The sequence below is a fragment of the Ranitomeya variabilis genome, chromosome 4 (genome assembly GCF_051348905.1).
Source record: "Ranitomeya variabilis isolate aRanVar5 chromosome 4, aRanVar5.hap1, whole genome shotgun sequence".
NCBI classification, from domain to species: Eukaryota; Metazoa; Chordata; class Amphibia; order Anura; family Dendrobatidae; genus Ranitomeya; species Ranitomeya variabilis.
The window spans coordinates 28997504-29016825 of NC_135235.1; the positions used below are offsets into that span (position 1 = coordinate 28997504).

The following is a 19322-nucleotide window of genomic DNA, read 5'->3' on the forward strand; positions in this document are numbered from 1 at the left end:
ATCTGTGTGAACAGGCGAATTAGAATTTGTCAGAGCTGCTCATCTCTAACATTTACAATCATTGTGCAATGAATACCGCTAATTTTTAACTTACATGTATAATATTCCACATACTTTACCACATCTGTTGTATGAGATTACCTGTGAAGAAAAATACTGAGAATTTCCACTAATCCAAGAAATGAAGACACTATCTTGCTAGTCTGCATAAATAGCAAATACTTGCCGACGTCATCACCCAGGCTTCCTACGTCCATGTAATGGTTCCAAGTGCAGTAGACCAATCATTTGAATACAAGGAAACTGAGCTGTTGCTTCTGCAGAAAGTTGTTTGAACTCGGATTATTCATTGTTTGATTTACTTCCTAAATACTTTGCAGGTAAATAAATGAATTGTACCTTCTACACCGATGGAGCAGCATTGAATACCATTTTAACAGGGTTTTACAGAACATTTCTTGGCATTAAATGGGGTGAATAAAGTAGAGTTATGTACCATCAAGAAATACTATATATACATTGAAACATTCATGATTCTATGAGATCCAATAATTACGTCCTCTCTATGTAATCCAATATTCCTCTACACCCAAAGTCAAATTCATAGAACTAAAGTAAAAGGATACATGTTGTACCTCTGCCTTTAGGAGGCCAATAGTAATGTCCAGTATACTGAGACTACATCGAAATGGAATTATCTGAAGCCTATATAGCAAAAACTTCTTTTCACCAGTACAGCTGTTGCCATCTTGCTGTAGAGTCAGGTTTTTCTTATATTGAGGCAATTTAGTGCAGAACTCACAGTCACCAAAGATGGCAAACACTTGATTACTACCTTTCTTCTGAAGAAGGAATCTACAGAACCATCCAGTGAAAGTGTTAGGGCACAGACAGGGGTCTGCAGCCATTCCTTCAGCTCTAATGGTCAATTGTCTTGTTAGCAGGTCCAACTTTAACCATAGAACCTCAGCCTGTACTAAGTATCTCATGTACCCATAAGCAGTTGACAGACGTTATGGTTGGGGGAAAAAGTATTTTGCACACTAAGCAGATTGGATAGGTGGTGCCTCCTTTCCTTTTCATGTTTCACAAATGTTCAAAAAATGTACTTGTCAATCATTTATAGACACTATATAGGCGAAGCAGAGCTATGAAACAACATGGAAATAGTGTGCTCTGTTTTTCTGCTTATACTTTTTTATTTTATTCAAACTTCCTATATAGAATTACTTTATTTTTTAATTCACATCATCATAATATACTCAATAATAAATTATTAATTTAGTTCTCCCTGTGGGCATGTGCCACTTGCTGTAACATCCCTGTCGGCATCACTGCACAACTTCCCATCTCCCACCATGCAGATACACAGACTTACCACTCTGGGCCATGCAGTGAGTTCTGCCCTCTGCTTGCTGTAAGCCACTGCACTCTGCTTGCTGTGTGCATACTTCCTGGCTGTACGCTAAGGGTGGCGCCTTCTCTTCCTGTTTCTTAAAGAGACAGTGTGCACATTCCTAATGTGTCCCCAGTCTATTGCCAAGAGGCGCCTGGTACTTAAGGCATCTCCAGTAATAGGAAGATGCCTGAGCAACATTCTCTCTGTCTGTGGCCAAATACTGAGTTGCCAAGTCCTGCCCTGTTTCTGCTCTTGTTACGGTCAACCTTGGGGCTGTATACCCAGGTCTGTACCTGTTTTGTTTCCACCACTCTGGGGGCTGTATACCCAGGTCTGTACCTGTATCTTACCTGTTTCGTTTCTGCCACCCTGGGGGCTGCATACCCAGGCATGAATCCTGTATCTTGGACTAGTACCTGTGCTTCACTTTGTCTGAACTAAGTCCTATTCCAGAACCTGCTTGTATCCTAGACTGGAGTCTTCTCTACCCTGCTGTGTCTATCCTTGTTTCTACTCCTTAGGGCAGAGTCAGACTGCCGTATTTCTCGTGCAAGAATCGCATCGTAAACCTTGTATTGGCTGTCGGCTCTCCTAACCTGAGCTTGACAGCTGCATAGTGATCTATCACGCTGTCTTGCTCAGGTCAGGAGAGGTGCCAGGCCAGTCCGTGCAGTGCTATGTGATTCTCGCACAAGAATCTGTACTAGTACTTATCTCCATTCTGTTGCCTCTAGAAAAGGTTTGTGAACTTGGGGTACATTTGTTACTTCATTATGAGTACTTGTGTGAATCTGGTCCTGTCTGCCTTGTCCCGCATCTGCTGCTCTGCTCTGCTCCTGTTCCGTATCTGCTGCTCTGCTCCCGCTCCATATCTGCGGCTCTGCTCTGCTCCTGTTCCGTATCTGCAGCTCTGCTCTGCTCCCGTTCCTCATCTGCGGCTCCTGGTTTGTCCAGACTGAACTGGGTCCCATTCGTCTTGTACCTGCCTTTGTCCCAGTCCTTCCTAAAACTGTTCCTAGTCTAAACTGAGTTCTACCCGTCCCTGTATCCACTCGAACCTGCCTGTGTCCCAATCCTTCTCAACCTGTTCCTGCTCCTCCAGTCTGAACTAGTTCCTACCCGTCCCTAAATCCACACCATACCTGCCTGTGTCCCATTCCTTTCCGAAGCTGTTCCTACTCGTCCAGTCTGAACTTGGTCCTAAACGTCCCTGTATCCCACTCATACCTGCCTGTGTCCCAGTCCTTTCCAAAACAGTTTCTGTTCCCCCAGTCTGAACTGTGCACCCCTGGCTGCCAGAGTGTCAGTTGTGCCCGCCTGTATATCACCCGTGCCTGCCAGTACTTGTCTGTCTACACATCAGCTATCTACTCGCCTGCACCTGTCATTAGTGTCCTGTCCCCTTGGGAGGCAGCTGCTACTGCCAGACGCCGCCCTGCAGAGGTACCTGGCAGCTACCTGCCGCACAAGCCTGACCTCACCACTAAAGGCTCCAGTGAACACCCAGGTGGCTTCTTAGTCATGCTCCTCCAGAGTAAGTCTGGTTTGTGGCACAGTGGGGCCACAATCCTCGCTCGCGCCATCCAGCCAGAGTGCGAGCGTTACACTTGCCTTAACCACCCTCCTTCCTTTCTTCAGTAAAAATGGGCTGTAGTGAAGCAAAGTTTGGCAGTTGAAGGAAGTGTAAAAACTGCAGCCCATTAGCGGGCACTGGCTACAGTGCACCCTTGACATAATACTATTATGTGTGAGCCAGGAGAACTTCCCTCAACATTGTTGGTATGACATCGCTGCGGAGATGAATTTCTGTTTTTTTTTATTTTACTTGGTAAAATATAGAGTTTAAGAATAATTTAACTTCTTCCTCTCCTGTCTAGACTTAGGATTGTCACATTATAGTAAAACATTGGAAAGTGCCCTGAATGAAGCAGCACCTACTGCAGGCAGAACAACCCAACACAGATGAATGCAACACTGGCACATGCTGCAAATACATTTTCTGTGCCGAGCATCAGTGGAGAAAATCACTTTCAGCAGAAGACTTCATCCACTTTAAGTTCATTTTTCAGAACTAATAATCAGGCCTGTCACCAGAAATTTCAGGGCCCCATACTGACAAAATTTTCGAGCCCTTTGAGGCTCCATCCCAGCTCCGCATCAACTTCTTGAACCTTCCCCAGTCCTACCGCCTACTCTTGGAAAAACTACACCACAACCTCACCAATCAAACATTAACAGTTCCCATCGAACACATATCACATACATAGTCGTCAGCTTTTGTTTTGGCCACAACACGACAAGGTAAACTCTTTTGGCAGCACCCTACTCTAACCTATTGCACATTTCTTAACATATTCAACTCTTTTTAAATATGTTTTTATTTATTTTTCTTTAAAGAAATGTGTGACATACATTTTTTAAAATGACCAATTATCTCACATACAAATAATAAATACCACCACACCATGGCCAGACCACATATTACCACCGCATAGTGACCGAATAATACCACGTACAATGGTCCAATACAGTCACAGCATGGCCAGACCACATATTGCCCCCACATAGTGACCAGATTACATATTACCACCACGTAATGACTGAGTAATATCACATACAAAAAACAAATACCGCCACACCATAACCAGACCACATATTGCCACCACGTATTGACCTAATAAGACCACATTCAGGGGATGAATACCGCCACATACAAATGACAAATACTTCCACACCATGACCAGACCACATATTAGCACCACATTGTGACTGAATACTACAATACTGATCATTAATTAAAAAAAACCCACAATACTAATATTACCATAAGTGCCATTATACACAGGAGCTCTGCTCATAGTATACAGTGTATATTGTCAGTGTACAGATAATACAGTGATTGCCGGTGACGTTATACACAGGAGCTCTGTATATACTATAAAGTGTATGGTGTCAGTGTACAGGTAACACAATGACTTACCAGTTACGTCTAGTTGAAGTCCTTCATCTTCACTTTTCTTCTTTATCCAGCACAGACCGCCATCACTTCTTCCAGCCAGGACTTGTTTCTGCAGAAGATAACACAGTTATCTAGAGAATTGCTCATTACCTTGTAAGCGGTGACTTTATCTGCATCCTGGCTCTGACTGACAGTCGTCTGTCAGTGCCGTGGTATGGTTAACCCCTTTCTACCATTGGACGTACTATGCCGTCCATGTGGGGTGGGCCCTACTTCCCAAGGACGGAATAGTATGTCCAGCGCGATCAGCCGCGCTCACGGAGGGATCGCGGCCTATCGCAGGTGACATCCGGCACTATGTGCCAGGAGCGGTCATGGACCGCCCCCGACACATTAACCCCCGGCACACTGCGATCAAACATGATCGCAGTGTTCCGGCGGTATAGGGAAGCATCGGGCAGGAAGGGGACTCCCTGCGGGCTTCCCTGAGACCCTCGGAGCAACGCGATGTGATCGCGTTGCTCCGAGGGTCTCCTACCTTCTTCTCCCTGCAGGCCCCGGATCCAAAATGGCCGCGGGGCTGCATCCGGGTCCTGCAGGGAGGTGGCTTACCAGCGCCTGCTCAGAGCAGGTGCCGGGAACCCTCCAGGAGTGCACATCAGATCGCTGATCTGAAACAGTGCAAAGCAAAGTGTCAGATCAGCGATCTTACACTATAACATGATGGCCCCCCCCCCCCCCCGGGGCAATGTTTTAGTGTAAAAAAAAATATTCAGATGTGTAAACAATTTTTTTTTTTTAATTCCTAAAAAAAAATATATATATTGTTCCCATAAATACATTTCTTTATCTCAATAAAAAAAACAATAAAAGTACACATGTTTAGTATCGCCATGTCCGTAACGACCCAACCTGTAAAACTGTCCCATTAGTTAACCCCTTCAGTGAACACCGTAAAAAAATTAAAAAAAAAAACGAGGCAAAAAACAATGCTTTATTATCATACCGCCGAACAAAAAGTGGAATAACACGCGATCAAAAAGACGGTTATAGATAACCATGGTACTGCTGAAAACATCATCTTGTCCCATAAAAAATGAGCTGCCATACAGCATCATCAGCGAAAAAATAAAAACGTTATAGTCCTCAGAATAAAGCAATGCAAAAATAATTATTTTTTCTATAAAATAGTTTTTATCGTATAAAAGCGCCAAAACATAAAAAAATATAAATGAGGTATCGCTGTAATCGTACTGACTCAAAGAATAAAACTGCTTTATCCATTTTACCAAACATAGAACGGTATAAACGCCCCCCCCCCCAAAAAAAAAAGAAATTTATGTATAGCTGGTGTTTGGTCATTCTGCCTCACAAAAATCGGAATAAAAAGCGATCAAAAAATGTCACATGCCAGAAAATGTTACCAATAAAAACATCAACTCGTCCCGCAAGAAACAAGACCTCACATGACTCTGTGGACCAAACTATGGAAAAATAATAGCTCTCAAAATGTGGTAACGCAAAATAAATTTTTTGCAATAAAAAGCGTCTTTTAGTGTGTGATGGCTGCCAATCATAAAAATCCACTAGAAAACCCACTATAAATAGTAAATCAAACCCCCTTCATCACCCCCTTAGTTAGGGAAATATTAAAAAATTAAAAAAAATTATTTATTTCCATTTTCCCATTAGGGTTAGGGCTAGGGTTAGGGTTAGGGCTAGGGTTAGGGCTAGGGTTACGGTTGGGGCTAGGGTTAGGGCTACAGTTAGGGTTGGGGCTAAAGTTAGGGTTAGGATTGGGGCTAAAGTTAGGGTTAGGGTTTGAATTACAATTATGGTTGGGAATAGGGGTGTGTCAGGGTTAGGGGTGTGGTTAGGGTTACCGTTGGGATTAGGGTTAGGGGTGTGTTTGGTTTAGGGTTTCAGTTATAATTGGGGGGTTTCCAATGTTTTGCCACATCAGGGCCTCTCCAAACGCGACATGGCGTCCGATCTCAATTCCAGCCAATTATGCTTTGAAAAAGTAAAACAGTGCAACTTCCCTTCCGAGCTTTCCCGTGCGCCCAAACAGGGGTTTACCCCAACAAATGGGGTATCAGCATACTCAGGACACATTGGACAACAACGTTTGGGGTACAGCTTCTCCTGTTACCCTTGGGAAAATACAAAACTGGGGGCTAAAAAATTATTTTTTTGGAAAAAAAAGGATTTTTTATTTTCACGGCTCTGCGTTATAAACTGTAGTGAAACACTTGGGGTTCAAAGTTCTCACAACACATCTTGATAAGTTCCTTGGGGGTCTAGTTTCCAATATGGGGTCACTTGTGGGGGGTTTCTACTGTTTAGGTACATTAGGGGCTCTGCAAACGCAACGTGACGCCTGCAGACCATTCCATCTAAGTCTGCATTCCAAATGGCACTCCTTCCCTTCCGAGCTCTGCCATGCGCCCAAACGGTGGTTTCCCCCCACATATGGGGTATCAGCATACTCAGGACACATTGGACAACAACTTTTGGGGTACAGCTTCTCCTGTTACCCTTGGGAAAATACAAAACTGGGGCTAAAAAATAATTTTTGTGGAAAAAAAAGGATTTTTTATTTTCACGGCTCTGCGTTATAAACTGTAGTGAAACACTTGGGGTTCAAAGTTCTCACAACACATAAAGATAAGTTCCTTGGGGGTCTAGTTTTCAATATGGGGTCACTTGTGGGGGGTTTCTACTGTTTAGGTACATTAGGGGCTCTGCAAACGCAACGTGACGCCTGCAGACCATTCCATCTAAGTCTGCATTCCAAATTGCACTCCTTCCCTTCCGAGCTCTGCCATGTGCCCAAACGGTGGTTTCCCCCCACATATGGGGTATCAGCGTACACAGGACAAATTGGACAAAAACTTTTGTGGTCCAATCTCTCCTGTTACCCTTGGGAAAATACAAAGCTGGGGGCTAAAAAACAATTTTTGTGGGAAAAAAATAATTTTTATTTTCACGGCTCTGCGTTATAAACTGTAGTGAAACACTTGGGGGCTCAAAGTTCTCACAACACATCTAGATGAGTTCCTTAGGGGGTCTACTTTCCAAAATGGTGTCAAATGGCGCTCCTTCCCTTCTGAGGTCTGCCATGTGCCGAAACAGTGGTTTACCCCCACATATGGGGTATCAGCGTACTCAGGACAAATTGTACAACAACTTTTGGGGTCCAATTTCTTCTCTTACCCTTGGGAAAATAAAAAATTGGGGGCGAAAAGATCATTTTTGTGAAAAAATATTATTTTTTATTTTTACGGCTCTGCATTATAAACTTCTGTTAAGCACTTGGTGGGTCAAAGTGCTCACCACACATCTAGATGAGTTCATTAGGGGGTCTACTTTCCAAAATGGTGTCACTTGTGGGGGGTTTCAATGTTTAGGCACATCAGTGGCTCTCCAAACGCAACATGGCATCTCATCTCAATTCCTGTCAATTTTGCATTGAAAAGTCAAATGGCACTCCTTCGCTTCCGAGCTCTGCCATGTGCCCAAACAGTGGTTTACCCCCACATATGGGGTATCGGTGTACACAGGACAAATTGGACAAAAACTTTTGTGGTCCATTTTCTCCTGTTACCCTTGGTAAAATAAAACAAATTGGAGCTGAAGTAAATTTTTTGTGAAAAAAAGTTAAATGGTCATTTTTATTTAAACATTCCAAAAATTCCTGTGAAACACCTGAAGGGTTAATAAACTTCTTGAATGTGGTTTTGAGCACCTTGAGGGGTGCAGTTTTTAGAATGGTGTCACACTTGGTTATTTTCTATAATATAGACCCCTCAAAATGACTTCAAATGAGATGTGGTCCCTAAAAAAAAATGGTGTTGTGAAAATGAGAAATTGCTGGTCAACTTTTAACCCTTAACTCCCTAACAAAAAAAAATTTGGTTCCAAAATTGTGCTGATGTAAAGTAGACATGTGGGAAATGTTACTTATTAAGTATTTTGTGTGACATATCTCTGTGATTTAATTGCTGTAGGGGTTTCACTCGCTCAAGTGCGACGTCTGACACTTAGGAGGCACGTTCCATCAAAAGTTCAAAGGTTTATTGCTCCATAAACCATATAGCAAAACAGAAAACAAATAGCCTTTAGCTTAGGCAAAGGAAAAACAGTGTCCAGTCCTTTTGGCTCAGTCCTGGAGCCTTAACACACTCTGGAGGCTAGCACCTCCACACATATCCACCTGTGTTAAGCATTAGCCTTTCTTTTATAGACCTAACCACACCCAGGAACCTATCACATGATTAGACATGTGGTTATGACATCACCACAGGTCCTGAAACACATATAGATAGCTATGGTTACATCACAGCGGCAAGCCATCTATGTGACACATATCTCCCGTCGATTAGACACCTTTAGCCACGCTACATTGCATAAAAATTCAAAGTTGGAAAATTGCGAAATTGCCAAATTTCCGTTTTTTCACAAATAAGCACAGGTAATATCAAAGAAATTTTACCACTATCATGAAGTACAATAAGTCACGAAAAAACATTGTCAGAATGATCAGGATCCGTTGAAGCGTTCCAGAGTTATAACCTCATAAAGGGACAATGGTCAGAGTTGTAAAAATTGGCCTGGTCATTAACGTGCAAACCACCCTTGGGGGTAAAGGGGTTAAAGACCCCATTCTCTATGCACTAAGCGGTGACTGAAGCCATACCGCCATACCGGCTGTATCTCTAATATTGAAAGCCTGAGACTGCTGGGAGTAATAAAGTTATTGGTTTCCCCGCCTCCCAGCATAGCACGCCTCCCAAAATCTCACACCTACAGGAGTGTCCCCCAGCATCGCACACCTCCCAAATCCCACCACAGGCATCCCTAAGCATTGCATCCCCCCAATCCAATTAAAACCCCAACATTTTTAAGCCTTTTTAAAAACACCTCTCTTTAGACAGGCCTATCACCTCACTTTACTAATCAAAGTCGTCCATGTTCGCCTTTACATACAGTATGTGCCTCAGAATATGGTCCCTCCATTCATCTGTCTCCACATTCTCCATGCCCCCAATAGCACTTGGTAACGGTACCTAGACAGATGCTGTCTGATGACAGACCAAGTAGCATATTTGAAATACCCTATTTATTATAATGATAACTGGGCCATACACGACATGACAAGCAATTTTTACCTATTGTGCTTCCTCGATTTCGTTATGGATTGTAAGCCTGAAAGCGGGGCCATCACTCCTACTGTAACTATTGAATTATGTGTTATTTTGTATTGTCTTTATTGTTTGTACATGTCCCCAGTTAATTGCAAAGTGCTGCAGAATATGTTGGTTGGTTATTTATTTATTATTATTATTATTATTATTATTACTTAACAAAGAAAGTCCCTTCTCATTTCTTGGTGGTAGCAATGGCATCACATGGAAGAGAAATGTCACAAGTCCTGAGAAAGGTGAAGACTACAAGAAGATCAGCAAAGCTTTACTTATCAGTCAGAATATTGGAACAAAAGTGATGCACAAATGTAACAGAGATGGAACGGCAAACATCTCACCAAGATGTCGAGGTCGACCACGTAAGTTACCACCTAAAGAGAAGCATCTTCTGATAAGATTTGAAAAAAATCGACATGCAAGTTCACTGCAGTTAGAAAGTGAAATCAGGGTGAGTGTTTCCAGTGACCCAATATGATGTACACTGCAGGGGAACAGCATATGCATGGGTGCCATCCATGAAGGAAGCCTCTCCTAAAGCCCATGCACATAAAAAAGCCTACAGTTCATGATGAAAAAAAAAATGTGACTCTGGAATGAAAGGCCAAGAAAAATGTTTTTGGAACTGCTGCCTGCAAAGCTATATAGCATTGCGAAGGTTAGGAGGACAAAGAAAAATGCATGCTGCCTACAGTGAAACAGGGTGGTGGCAGTGCCCTTATTTGGGGCTGTATGAGCTGCTGGAGTCGGGGAGCTACATGTCATTAGCAGTATCATGAATTCACAGACGTACTGATCTATATGGAAAGAGAACATGCTGCCATCACTCCATGTCCAAGGTGGTAGACACTTTTCCAACAACACATTAATCAAAAACACAGATGCTGCCTTTCTGAAGAGATACTGTACATTGTCATCACTCTCCATCCGGCATCCAGGCTCTAAAAGAGCTCGTTCTTGAAGAATGGAAAAAGATGGATGTTGCAATCTGTCGCCAACTTGTTCATTCAAATCCTAGAAGGATCGGTGCTGTCCTTAAAAATTATGGAGGTCATACACAATACTAGATGTAGTTCATCAATATGTCCACAATGAATATATGGCACTTCCCGGGCGCCCCCGGAAGAAGCTAAGGGCGAAACGCGCGTCGGGGCGACAGGGGAACGCCGAAAACCCGATATCACACGAGTCACGGTCTTCATCTTTCCACGAGTTACGGCGGTGAGATAATTTGTACTCTGCAATTTTGCATTTTGTATTACATGTTACTGGTATGTGCACGCCTATGTAATGTATTAGGGATTCCACATAGGGGCGCAGGTTATTGTTATATGTACAAGGACGTGCACCAGGTAGAACTGTCTATACAGTATTTTTGCATTGTACATTAACTCAAACTACAGTAGATTTCTTTAAACGCTGCATCGTGGCAATGATATACAGTATATATTTTTGTAGGGTATTTTTCTGGCCCCCTGGGTGTATTTTTTGTATTATATGTTCTGTAGACTTTTTTAAATAATTTTTGTATGTGATAATAAAAGGTAATTTTATCCAGTATTTTATGGTTCTCTTCATTGGACTTAGGAGTTAATTCTACCTAGTGTTCAAATTGTTGTTACAATACTAGATGTAGTAGTTTTTGATGTGGGGTGTACTCATTTTTGTATTAACTGATTTGAGTAAAACTAAAGATTTTCTAATGAAAATTATATTATTAACCTCACTTTCAAGTTATGGGTAAAAACTAAAAAAAAAATGTTCTATGAAACTTGGTCTTGTCAAAAGTTTGGAAATTGTTCTTGTGCTCAGTGAGATAGTGATTAAAATCTTACTTTTTAAAAGGGGTGTACTCATTTATACTGAGCACTGCTGTATATAGGGATTTTATTTGGATGCCTTTTTGCTGTATTGAAAGAGTCTCATAACTTTTGAGTTGCAAAAACAAATCCATGAAGAGAATTTTCCCAGGATAATAACATTGATAGACTATTCTTGCATTTGTCATCTACGACCTTTATTCATACAATCGTCACTACCATTTTGTAGAGTAGATCAGTGGTCTTCTCATCCCCCCGACATCCATCCTATAAACATTATAAGCTTAACTTACAGAGAAACATTTTGCAAGTAGGTGCTACATATCAGCAGGAGCATTACAATAAATGGGCATCGTAACTCTTCATTATTTGCTGTTTTTCTTTGTTGACCTTTTTCTGTTAAGCAAAAGTTCCAAGGTTCCGCTTGCATAATAACGTGAACAAACATCTTATGTTTGGTGATTGCCTAGAGCAGTTTGGTTCTTAAAGTGATGAGCACATGAAAGTGGGTGGTATGTCTTCAGTTAGGACCATAAAAGAAGACAAGGCTGCACCGTTGGTTTAGAGGTGATCCCTACCGGTCGCAATGTGGACGAACCAACTACTCCTGAGCATCTCCCTCCTGGGTCTGATCAGCCGAGCCAAATTTCAACTGTAAGTTTTTGAGTGACATGTCATTTACTCTACTACAAAGACTATGCGCACGAAGCATGAAGTGCAGACAGAAAGATACTAGAAGTGTGTTCTTTGTGTCTTTGTTGAGCAGGTAAACATCTGTATATGTTTATTTAAAGGGATCTTCCATCCCGGGACTGAAAAGTGACTATGCAATTCCCATGTGTGTACCTTGTGCCATAATTTTGCCTCCTAGCTGCCTCTTCTGCTCAGATTAGTGCCCTGTTTCTTCAGCTTCCATGGTGGCCACCACATTGGCAATTGGAGTGCCATGATAAGTCTAAACCAACCCACCTCTGCCTTCACTATTCGACAGCATCAGAAAGCCAAGGAAGTTTTGGTTTAGACTTACCGCTGGACTCCCCATGATACAGGCACATGTACAGATACAGTACCACCGTATCCCACCACAATGTCAGTCAATGTAAGTCAGTATCACACCACAGTGCCAAATTGTGCCCCACACCAATGCTAGACAGAACCACAGGACAATGTCACATAATGCTACACTACAATGCCAGTCAGTGCCCCGCTCCAATGCAAGTCAGTGCCCTGCTACAATGCCAGTCAGTGCCCCACCACCACAATGCCAGTCAGTGCCCCATTCCTTTGCCAGTCAGTTACCCACTCCAATGCCAGTTAGTGCCCCACTACAATGCCAGTCTGTGCCCCACTACAATGCCAGTCAGTGCCCCACCACAATGCCAGTCAATGCCCCTCTCCTATGCCAGTCAGTGCCCCACTTCAATGCCAGTCAGTGCCCCGCTCCAATGCCAGTCAGTGCCCCACTCCAATGCCAGTCAGTGCCCTGCTACAATGCAAGTCAGTGCCCCATTCCAATGCCAGTCAGTGCCCCACTCCAATGCCAGTCAGTGCCCCGCTACAAAGCTAGTCAGTGCCCCACAACAATGCCAGTCAGTGCCCCATTCCAATGCCAGTCAGTGCCCCACTCCAATGCCAGTCAGTGCCCCACTTCAATGCCAGTCAGTGCCCCACCACAATGCCAGTCAGTGCCCCACTCCAATGCCAGTCAGTGCCCCACCACAGTGCCAGTCAGTGCCCCACTCCAATGCCAGTCAGTTCCCTGCTCCAATGCAAGTTAGTGCCCCACTCCAATGCCAGTCAGTACCCCACTACAATGCCAGTCAGTGTCCCACTACAATGCAAGTCTGTGCACCACCACAATGCCAGTCAGTGCCCCATTCCAATGCCAGTCAGTGCCCCATTCCAATGCCAGTCAGTGCCCTACTCCAATGCCAGTAAGTGTCCCAATCCAATGCCAGATTGCCCTCAATGGCAATGTCAGAAAATATTTCACCACAATGATAGTTGATGCCCCAATGTAATTCCAGATTGTCCCCCACAGCAATTCGAGTCATAGTTTCCCATCATATTGCTGAATTAAGAGCCCTCACATGGCACTAACACAGTACCACAGTGTCCCACACCAATCCCAGATAGCGCCCCATAACAATGTTGGAAAATTCTACAAGACAATGCTATTCAATTCCCTAATTTATTTTAGATAGCACTCCATGGCATTGCCAAATATTGCCCCACCATAATGCCAGCCAGTGCCCCACCACAATGCCAGTAAGTGTCCCATTTCAATGCCAATGGCGATAGCTCCCAATGACAATGGTGGAAAATACTCCAACCCAATGACAGTCAATGCTCCAATGTAATTCCAGATAGTGCCCCACAGTAATGCCACTCATAGTTCCCCATCATATTGCTGACTTTGGAGCCCTCACATGGTGCTATAACACAGTACTACAATGTTAGATAGCGCCCCCACTACAACTGCAGCTAATGCCCCACCACAATGGTAGTCAATACCCCAGCAATATGCCAAATACTGACTTCAGCACTACAGTACCAATACAAAGCCTTCATTATTCTGTGAGCTCTATGGAGAGGCAAAGTCTTTACAGAATTGTTTCCGCTCTGTTTGCAAAAGAGGTTTGTGGCTAGAAAGTGCTGGCAGCTAAGAACCTGCACATATCCCTGTACCATGCGTAGAAATCTCTGTTATCTACACACTATAAAATCAGATTTGACATATGTCTGTGTGTAGGACCTGACTTCAGTTCTCAGATCACACTGAGATTTGTCCCTGGAGCACAGTGCGCGTCGCGGTAATAACTCTGCAATGGCCGGATCACACAGAGCTCATATGGGCATTTTCCCATGCTGGCAATATTCTACGTGAGCATTTTACTTGTATGCATATATATTCTATTTGACCCCTAGGATGTGTCATACAGTTATTAATTCACATCTAATGAACAATCCTTAGTAATAATTACTTTTCCTAATTGTATTAATTATTATTGTTTATTGTCAGTGATGAGCGAGTGTACTCGTTGCTTGGGTTTTCCAGAGCACGCTCGGGTGATCTCCGAGTATTTGTTAGTGTTCGGAGATATAGTTTTCGTCACCTCAGCTGAATGATTTACAGCTACTAGACAGCTTGATTACATGTGGGGATTCCCTAACAACCAGGCAACTCCCACATGTACTCAGGCTGGCTAGCAGCCGTAAATCATTCAGTTGAGGTAACGAAAACTAAATATCCGAGCACTTACAAATACTCGGGAGATCACCCAAGCGCGCTCTGGAAAACCCAAGCAACGAGTATACTCGCTCATCACTATTTGTTGTCATAAATCATTTATGAAAATATTTATTACTTTTGCTGTTTTTGTTCTCATTTTTGTCTTTCTATTTAGCACTGAAGAACCGTTTCCTGATCCTGTTACAGTAACGCCTTATCCAACAGGATATGTTATTTTCTGTGTAGTGAATGTAGTAAATTGCACTCTGGACAGGTCTTCCGTGCCCTTAGCTAAAATCCTCAACAATTAGGCTTTGTTGATAATTGTGTACAATAATTCTGTGAATATCTCAGAATTTCCATTGCCATGCTGGGGATTAGTGATGAACAAGTGTGCTCGTTACTTGAGTTTTTCAGAGCATGCTCGGGTGGTCTCCGAGTATTTTGGGCGTGCTCGTAGATTATGTTTGTGTCACCGCAGCTGCATGATTTGTGGCTGCTAGACAGCCTGAATACATGTGGGGACTCCCTAACAAACAGGCAATCCCTGCATGAATTCAGGCTGTCTAGCAGCTGCAAATTGTGCAGCTGTGGAGACACAAACATAATCTATGAGCATGCCCAAAATACTGGGAGAACACCCGAGAATGCTCGGAAAACTCAATTGACGAGTATACTCGTCGGATTGGTGTGAGTCCCAGCAGTTGGGCTCCCAGCAAGTCCAGGAGGTGCAGGTAGAGCTGCACCAATTGAATCTGTTAGAACAAACTTTCCTGAAACTTTCATGTGGGTTATGGTTCCTCTCGAGTAAGTATATCTCTATATTATAATTGCGTAACTAGCTGGTAACACTTGCTGGAATTTTTTTCTTTTAAAATGCTATATTGGGCACTTTCTTGCAGTACTTGGCTGGTTCTGTTCAGGAATCCTTAACTGTCTAATTCAGTTCAAGTGCCAACAATGGTCCCTGTAGGAAGAAATGTACCCCCTTCATGGTGTTTTTTTTTTCTTTTTAGCACTGAAGGCCATGCCACTCAATCGGCGACTAAACACTCCGCTAACTATACCACTTTCCTTCCATTCTTTGTGGAACTCACTTTACCATATTCTTTTATTCGAGGAGAAACCTTGGTCCTCAACGGCGTTGCACGCAATTACATGGAAAAATGTGTAAAAGTAAGAAAATTCGTTGTTTTTGCTTTTCTACACTAACCCTTAGAAAACCTAATAACATTGGAGATTTACATTGCTGCCACTTTAGGTCCAAGTGACTCTAGAAAACACCAATGCATTTAATGCTGAACTGAAGGACGGCCAGCAGGGTGCCTGCATTTGTACCGATGGTAGAGCCCCCTACACCTGGGAAGTACAAGCCAATATTATCGGTAAGCATCATGTTCGTGTACATGTGCCAACATGCATACATTTCTGCAGCTAATTATGTATTCCTGGCTTGTTCCTCGCTACAGGTGAGCTCAGTTTTACTGTGTCTGCTGAAACGACTCAAATTAGCGACACTTGTGATGGACCAAATGACCCTGGCCAATCTCCCCGCAAGGACACCGTTGTGCAAACTGTGATTGTGGAGGTAAGATATTTGATAGCTTGAGACCATTACATCGTGGGGTAATATAGTCCAAAGCTATGATACAAAGAAAGTGAATGGGGTTTAACTGTTGTCAAGCAAAAAACTGCAGCATTCTGGTCAAGCGCCCACATCGGTTGCCCATCGCTGCCAAAGCAGATCATTAGTAGTGTTGAGCATTCCGATACTGCATTTATCGGGTATCGTCCGATATTCGCTGTATCGGATTTCCGATACTGAGTTCCGATACTTATAAGATATCGGATACCGGAATTGGAAGTTCCCATAGTGCAATGATGCACTATAATGGAGTGTGGGCGGTGCGTGGGCGGAGACTGCGTGTCTGTGTGTGCGGGGTCTGTGCGTAACCGTGGGGGTTTGTGCGGGCCTGCCGGGGGCCGGGGATCTGTGCGGCCTGCCGAGGGTCTGTGCGGGCCTGCCGGTGGTCTGTACGGGCCTGCTGGGGGTCTGTGTGGCCTGCCGGGGTCTGTGCGGTCTGTCGGGGGTCTGTACGGGCTTGCCGGTGGTCTGTACGGACCTGCCGGGGGTCTGTATGGGCCTGCCGGTGGTCTGTGCGGGCCTGCCAGGGGTCTGTATGAGCCTGACGGGGGTCTGTATGAGCCTGCCGGGGGTCTGTGTGGCCTGCCGAGGGTCTGTGCGGGCCTGCCGGTGGTCTGTATGGGCCTGCCGGGGGTCTGTGCGGCCTGCCGGGGGTCTGTACGAGCCTCTCGGGGGTATGTGCGGCCTGCCGGGGGTCTGTGCAGGCTGCCGGGGGTCTGTACGGGTCTCTCGGGGGTCTGTGTGGCCTGCCGGGGTCTTTGTGTTTGTGTGCAGGGATCGTCCGATGGGACTACAAATCCCATCGGGCTATGCCTGCTACAGTGGCAGTGATTGACACATTAGCCAATGATGGGACAGTAGTAGTCCCATCATCCGGCTAATGTGTTGAATGTAAAAAAACAAACTACATACTACATACATACATACTACATACATACAACCTACATACTACATACTACATACATACTACATACTACATACATGCTACATACATGCTACATACACTCACTGGCCACTTTATTAGGTACACCTGTCCAACTTCTTGTTAACACTTAATTTCTAATCAGCCAATCACATGGCGGCAACTCCGTGCATTTAGGCATGTAGACATGGTCAAGACAATCTCCTGCAGTTCAAACCGAGCATCAGTATGGGGAAGAAAGGTGATTTGAGTGCCTTTGAACGTGGCATGGTTGTTGGTGCCAGAAGGGCTGGTCTGAGTATTTCAGAAACTGCTGATCTACTGGGATTTTCACGCACAACCATCTCTAGGGTTTACAGAGAATGGCCCGAAAAAGAAAAAAAATCCAGTGAGCGGCAGTTCTGTGGGCGGAAATGCCTTGTTGATGCCAGAGGTCAGAGGAGAATGGGCAGACTGGTTCGAGCTGATAGAAAGGCAACAGTGACTCAAATCGCCACCCGTTACAACCAAGGTAGGCCTAAGAGCATCTCTGAATGCACAGTGCATTGAACTTTGAGGCAGATGGGCTACAGCAGCAGAAGACCACACCGGGTACCACTCCTTTCAGCTAAGAACAGGAAACTGAGGCTACAATTTGTACAAGCTCATCGAAATTGGACAGTAGAAGATTGGAAAAACGTTGCTTGGTCTGATGAGTCTCGATTTCTGCTGCGACATTTGGATGGTAGGGTCAGAATTTGGCGTAAACAACATGAAAGCATGGATCCATCCTGCCTTGTATGGAGCATCTTTGGGATGTGCAGCCGACAAATCTGCGGCAACTGTGTGATGCCATCATGTCAATATGGACCAAAATCTCTGAGGAATGCTTCCAGCACCTTGTTGAATCTATGCCACGAAGAATTGAGGCAGTTCTGAAGGCAAAAGGGGGTCCAACCCGTTACTAGCATGGTGTACCTAATAAAGTGGCCGGTGAGTGTACATGCTACATACATACATACTGCATGCATACAACATAAATACATACTACATACATACTACATACATACATACTACATACATACTACATACATAGTACATACATACTACATGCATACTACATACATATTACATACATACTGCATGCATACTACATACATACATACATACTACATACATACTACATACAATATACTACATGCAATATACTACATACATACTACATACATACTACATACATACTACATTCATACTACATACATACTACATACTACATACAATACAGACCAAAGCTCATCAAGAGAATGCCGAGTGTGCAAAGCAGTCATCAAAGCAAAAGGTGGCTACTTTGAAGAACCTAGAATTTAAGACATAATTTCAGTTGTTTCACACTTTTTTGTTAAGTATATAATTCCACATGTGTTAATTCATAGTTCTGATGCCTTCAGTGTGAATGTACAATTTTCATAGTCATGAAAATACAGAAAAATCTATAAATGAGAAGGTGTGTCCAAACTTTTGGTCTGTACTGTATATACAACATACATACTACATACATACTACATACATACAACATACATACTACATACATACTACATACATACATACTAAATACATACTACATACATACTGCATACATTCTACATGCATACTACATACATACTGCATGCATACTACATACAATATATTCATACATTACATACAATACATACATATAACATACAGTACATATAACATAGAGTACATACTCACCATCACTTGTCATTTTGATCCCCAAAGCCAGTGTCATCTTTAAAAAAGATTAAAATAACAAACAACCAATATACTCCCTAATCCGCAGAAATCCACGAGTGTCCCACAATGATCTCCCGTGGAGAACGGCAGCATCAGCTGATGCGACCGCTCTCTAGGGGCTCCAGGAATACAATGACGGGAGGAAGGTATACTTCCGCACTGTATTCCTCCGCCGCTGTAAAAAAATAGTCCCTAGTCTCACTTTTGGCATTGCTGTGTGAGAAATTTTACCACGTAGCAATTGCCATAAAGTGAGACTTTGAACCTCTCAGTGATGCACTGCAGGAGCCATTATCTCCTGTCAGTGTGTCACTGAAGGTCCTATAGAGCAGTGACATCACCCGATGTCACTGTTCTATAGGGGAGAT

General features: G+C 43.5%; 1 protein-coding gene and 1 long non-coding RNA gene across 3 annotated transcripts in view; one reads left to right on the forward strand and one right to left on the reverse strand.

Moving 5' to 3' along the window:
* Positions 1–225: 225 nt before the first annotated feature.
* LOC143769576 (uncharacterized) overlaps positions 226–19322 on the reverse strand; it is a 44384-nt gene continuing 25287 nt past the window's right edge. The window contains exons 2-3 of the long non-coding RNA XR_013214423.1: positions 4380–4467; positions 226–317 (exon numbers count right to left, since the gene is read on the reverse strand). This is a non-coding gene — a long non-coding RNA (uncharacterized LOC143769576). The remainder of the gene's footprint in view (positions 318–4379; positions 4468–19322) is intronic.
* Positions 11918–19322, forward strand: part of LOC143769575 (alpha-2-macroglobulin-like) — a 59527-nt gene continuing 52122 nt past the window's right edge. The window contains exons 1-4 of one of the 2 annotated variants that reach the window (XM_077258259.1): positions 11918–12036; positions 15631–15790; positions 15876–15999; positions 16084–16202. In XM_077258259.1, the coding sequence (XP_077114374.1) occupies positions 11969–12036; positions 15631–15790; positions 15876–15999; positions 16084–16202 (471 nt within the window). In that variant the 5' untranslated portion in view covers positions 11918–11968. Of the gene's footprint in view, positions 12037–12077; positions 12149–15630; positions 15791–15875; positions 16000–16083; positions 16203–19322 lie in introns of those variants that run through there. The other variant, XM_077258258.1, reaches the window with a different exon arrangement.